At 36.1% G+C, this 5,126-nt stretch overlaps 1 protein-coding gene across 2 annotated transcripts; it reads right to left on the reverse strand.

Annotated features, from left to right (window-relative positions):
- Positions 1-675: 675 nt before the first annotated feature.
- Positions 676-4,703, reverse strand: LOC110912974 (protein WHAT'S THIS FACTOR 9, mitochondrial). 2 transcript variants are annotated; one of them, XM_022157821.2, is made up of 4 exons: positions 4,526-4,703; positions 3,961-4,031; positions 2,144-3,570; positions 676-966 (listed from the first exon to the last, which is right to left on the reverse strand). In XM_022157821.2, the coding sequence occupies exon 3, from the start codon at positions 3,467-3,469 to the stop codon at positions 2,276-2,278; it is 1,194 nt and encodes a 397-aa protein (XP_022013513.1). In that variant the 5' UTR covers positions 3,470-3,570; positions 3,961-4,031; positions 4,526-4,703; the 3' UTR covers positions 676-966; positions 2,144-2,275. The 2 variants fall into 2 exon arrangements, with proteins under 2 accessions (XP_022013513.1, XP_022013516.1); XM_022157824.2 differs by lacking the exon at positions 3,961-4,031.
- Positions 4,704-5,126: the final 423 nt, after the last annotated feature.

Genomic DNA, 5,126 nt, shown 5'->3' on the forward strand with positions numbered 1-5,126 from the left:
TCATAACTAAATCATTTTTAACTCACCAAAACACATTAATTGAAATTATCACTTTCAATGTGCCATGGGACTCAATGTGCACAATGAATGACATCAAACCTTACTGGGAAAGGGCAATCGTTAGATACCAGACCCGACAACAAAAACTTTAGCTCCCTCTAATTATTTCTGCAGCTTAGTCCTAATTCCTAAAGATAGAGATCTGAACATTAAGGGCTTCAAGTCATTAGGATCCAAAGGCTAAACAGAAAGAGACTCAAAAGCGTGGCATGCCTGCTTAGCGACAAATGAAACTGTTAACTTAGGGACAGCATTTCTCAACAACATAACACAAAGTAAACGGGTGGTTAGCCTTGAGCCAAGCGGGGTCGAGTCGCATAGCCATTTAATAAATGAGATGGGTTTGAATTGACTGATCAACCTGTTTCCAACTTGCCAACTCGTTTAGGATTATAATTAAAAATACAAAAGATAAAATTTAATGCAACCCACCACTCGTTTGACTTGACCAGCCAGTTTACAACTCATAACTCGTAAACCCATTGGCTACGTTTAGATTATCTTTGGGTTACACATGTCTGGGTCCGGGGTTTAAAATAATTGATCATTTTCACGTTGGGTTATATGAAACCGCCAACCCGAACCCTACACAAAACTGCCACCCATACATTCAAATCGCCATCTCTAATGATTAAATTAGATAGAAAAAAACATTAGCATACCAAGTGTTATCAAGGCTCAAATGATCTATACAAAATTCCACTTTATAATGCAAGGAGCAGAAGTTAATCAAGTGTTATCCTTCACCACTGAGATCACCAACAATTTAGATATAAAGGATGCATGAACATACCAAATATTTCGGAGTTTTGCAAATTTGCTGAATAATCTTACACATGCTCTAGTTAGTCAAAGCAGCATAAGCGCTCAGGATTTGGTCCTTCAAGAGTTGTTCCTTCTAGCCTCCTGTAGAACACCAACAAAATTCTGTTAACTTGAAACCGAACTTTCATTTAGATGAAACAAATCATAATCAGGCTGCTTCGGGTTTCATTCATGTTCATTAAACTGAAATTTATCAATTTCTAACCCTAGGCATATCATGAAAACCTGAAAAAAATTCCACCATGTATCAAATATCCCATATGGCCATATGTAGGGCTGTAAACGAACCGAACGAACACGAACAAGGCCATGTTCGTGTTCGTTCGTTAAGGAAATTAACATGTTCGCGAACTGTTCATGAACGTATACCGAACATAAGTTTTATGTTCGTGTTCGTCCGTTAAGGAAATTCAGTTGTTCATGAACAGTTCGTGAACACTGGTCTTGAATACAAACGAACGCAAGCAAATAAAAATGAACGCAAACCCTAAACTGGAAAATAAAAAAATAAAAACATTGTTATCCGCAATCATTGAATATAAGTAGTTAAATACAACCATCAAATGATAAATCAAAACACAAGAAATTTACAAGGGCAACAAACGATGAATCAAGTTTAACTTGGACATAATTATTCTCAAAAATGTCTTACAATGTCCGAATTTTAGCTAACTTAGAAAAAATAGAGTTTCAAGTTTTCAGTATGTTTAGATAAAAGGTTTATTACTTATTATTTTTTTAATATAATCAAACTAACACAAGTGAACGTAACCGAACGTTCACGAACGCAGTCGAACGACCGAGACCTGTGTTCGTGTTCGTTCACTAAGCTAACCGAACAAATTTTTTTGTTCGTGTTCGTTCGTTAAGCTAATCGAACGAACATAAACGAACTTCCCGCCGAACGGTTCACGAACTGTTTGCTGAACGTTCGGTTCGTTTACAGCCCTAGCCATATGGGTTCATAGCAATTTCTATTGTCAAAATTCTCTAATAAGAATATGCAGCAGATTTTGATGTCACTGAATGTATTACATACCCTACATTCATATCTAACATAAGCAATTCGTTTATCTTTTCAATAACAGTGAGAATGTAGACTTTGTGTATAACTAGTCGGTTATTCTTTATACGTAGTTACCAACAGAATGGACAAATCTTGCTACATAATACTTAACGCCAATAGTATAAAACAATAGTATGATTATTATCGGTTATCACCATAACCAAACAAAAGATCACATTTTTTTCTACATACCAAATGCCTTTTTAGTTCCAAAGACCGATATGGACATCTATTTGTGCAGCAGCCTTCTCTTTATCACAACAATCGCCTCCTTCGATCCATGATGGACAACGGTACCCACATGTGAAATAGAGCTAAACGAATTTATAGACATTGACTTGCACTATGAGTATCTTCAACCTTCAAATCCCCTTCACCCGAGCAAAAAGAATGATTTTGCAGCCTTCGGTTTTTCAATATAACTTTCGATTCCATCACCAAATCAATATACTTTCTCCTTACCGTTGCAAGAGGATGGGCCTCAATAGCCATTTTATCACAATACGCTTCTTTTAATATTGCAGTGCATGTGTTATTCCTCAAAGATAGATAAAACACACACGGATGTCGCTCAAACACCTTATGAACTTTCTGTGGCAGCCCCAAATACTTTCTCAAGCACAAAAGCTTCTTCCTCTCAGCAGAATGTTCCACAAATAGACTAAGCAACTCATGGAGCAAACCCACGACCCGTTTCTCAAACAAATCACTACCCGGGCATAAATCCGAGCATCCCTCATACGGTGAAACATACGGAAGTTTCTGAAAACCATCCAACCAATCCAAAATCTTGCTTCTTAACCTCAACCCCTTAGATGGAAACAACGGAAACGAAATGGATTCCATTTGTCCACCGTTATAAACTCCGGTTCTTAGTGCGTTCTTTTGAATCACCGACAACGTCTTTTCGGTTTGAACAACCGATAATCCCTTCAGCCCATCGCCCATTTCAACTACCTTAAAACACCCGTCAACATTTCCGTCCAAATAATCCTCCGGTAACCCTAAATACCACAACATACCTTTAATTATCTTCAACGGCAACTTATTTTCAACGCTCATAAGTATCAATTTTCTCAATCTTTTTTGTAAGTCAGCTTTAAAATCCCGATAAACAGCTTGTTCTTCATCATGAAGGATTGCAGCCTCTGGGGTTAGTCTAAACCAGGGTAAATTGTATTTGGGTCCGGTGAACTCCTCAAAAACCGACGGGTATAATCGAAGAAACCTAGCAACCTTAATGGGTATTTCTAACTGTAACCCTTTCTTTGAAACATCGGAAACGGGGATGCAACCATCTGGAGAGGCTGTAATACGGTTCTTGAGAGCGATTATGGGTTTGAGTTGGATGGATTTGTGGATTGATTCAATTGAATCAAAGTATGAATCACTTTTCCATTTCATGTATACATTGGTGTAGTTGTGATTTCGAATGTGTCGCCAGGAGGGTGTGTATTGATTTAAAAAGAGAACCTTATTTACCACTTTTCTGAGATTTTTACTACTTGCCATACTCATAATCTCTACAATGACGGACCCTGCACCAATTTTCTTCACAATCTTGCAGAAGATCGATCAAAACGGTTTGTACTCATACAAGTGGTAGTGGTGTGAATTTTCTGTTCAAAAAAAAATAAATAAATAAATAAATAATAATAATAATAATCAAACATGAGGCTAGCAACTTTGGTTGTAATGTGCGCTCATTGTAGGTATGTTTTACAAAACCTATAAGATAAAAATGACGGAAAATGTTTACTTTATAAAATATATATATTAAATGTTTCAATTACCCAAACAAAAACTTGTTAATAAATGGGTTAAACGAACACGAATTGTTTAACACGATTTAATATAACAATGACGTATACAAGATTTTTTGTCGGTGGGGGCAAAAATATGATTTGGTTAAAATGGGTCAAAATAATACATTGATAGCATACATGAATTAAGAACACCATAAAAAATCGAAATCGAGGAATTATACACCAGGAGTTCAATTTGCTAACCTGCTCAATCAACTGCTTGACCGAGTTGCTGCTCGATTAAGCGCTCAATCGAGTTGCTATGAGCTAATTTCCTGGAGATTAAAAACCAATTACGAAATTTCCAAACATAAAGTCACTAGAAAGAAACCGAAAAAACTTAAACCACAAAGAAAAACCTATAGAACTTAACCCAACGAAGAATCAGAAAACAATTTACAAAGATCGAAACCAAAATAAAACGCCAATTTAATTTTCTTGAAATTACAAACAATCATATAACCATCTGTACACGTTGAGCCCAAATAAAATGCCAATTTTATCATCTTAACATTGCAAAGCATCATATAACAATCTGTACATAAAACAATTTGCACCAAATTTAAATGACCATTTCATAAAAATATAAAACAACTTGACACCAACTGTACCATAGTCACATAATTCGCTGGTCATGGCATGATTTTCGTTTTGGTTCGTCCGATCCAATTCGCGGTACGAACAGGATCCGGGTTCGCAAGGGATCGCGTTTCCGAATGGCAACAATTCAAATGTAATAGAGAAGAAATGGTGGCTAATCGAAGCTTACCTGCTTGCTTGCTTGCTGGCTGATTGAACCCCTTCCCTTCCCTCCCTCCCTCCCTCCCTGCTGAATCGTAAAATGAATGAAAGAAGATCTCTCAGTCGGCTGTTTGTTTTTTAGGTTTGGAAGATGGAGGAGATAGACAAGAGGACGACGGCGGCTGCTTTAGTTTAGTTTAGTTTAGGGTTGTTTTAATTTTTATTTTAACTGGTGGCGGGCATTCGGTTGCTAGAAGCTTGATTTGGGACCGTATTCCAATCGAAATAGAAAACCAGAAAAATCGTGATAAACCAATAATTATCAAAAACAGTAAAACAATTATGATTTTATATATCTAAAAATTAATTTTTACGATGTTCCTTTTTTTTTTTTAATTTTACCATACTCCTATGTAACTAAATCTTGGTTCATATAATTTGCAAAATATATGTAACGAGTTATTAGAAACCCGTGCGTTGCGACGGAACCAGTAAAATGAAACCAAACCAAACAAAATAAACGTAAAAAACTAAACCATACATGCGTATTACAGTGTTGATTCATCAAATTTAGACCGAAACATATTCTTTTCATATTAATTTAGTAAAACATAACTTAATGTTAATTT

This window comes from Helianthus annuus, chromosome 15, assembly GCF_002127325.2.
Source record: "Helianthus annuus cultivar XRQ/B chromosome 15, HanXRQr2.0-SUNRISE, whole genome shotgun sequence".
NCBI lineage: Eukaryota > Viridiplantae > Streptophyta > Magnoliopsida > Asterales > Asteraceae > Helianthus > Helianthus annuus.

Coding starts and splice junctions, on each gene's coding strand:
- LOC110912974 (XM_022157824.2), bottom strand. CDS start 3,469: ATGAGTATGGCAAGTAGTAAAAATCTCAGAAAAGTGGTAAATAAGGTT.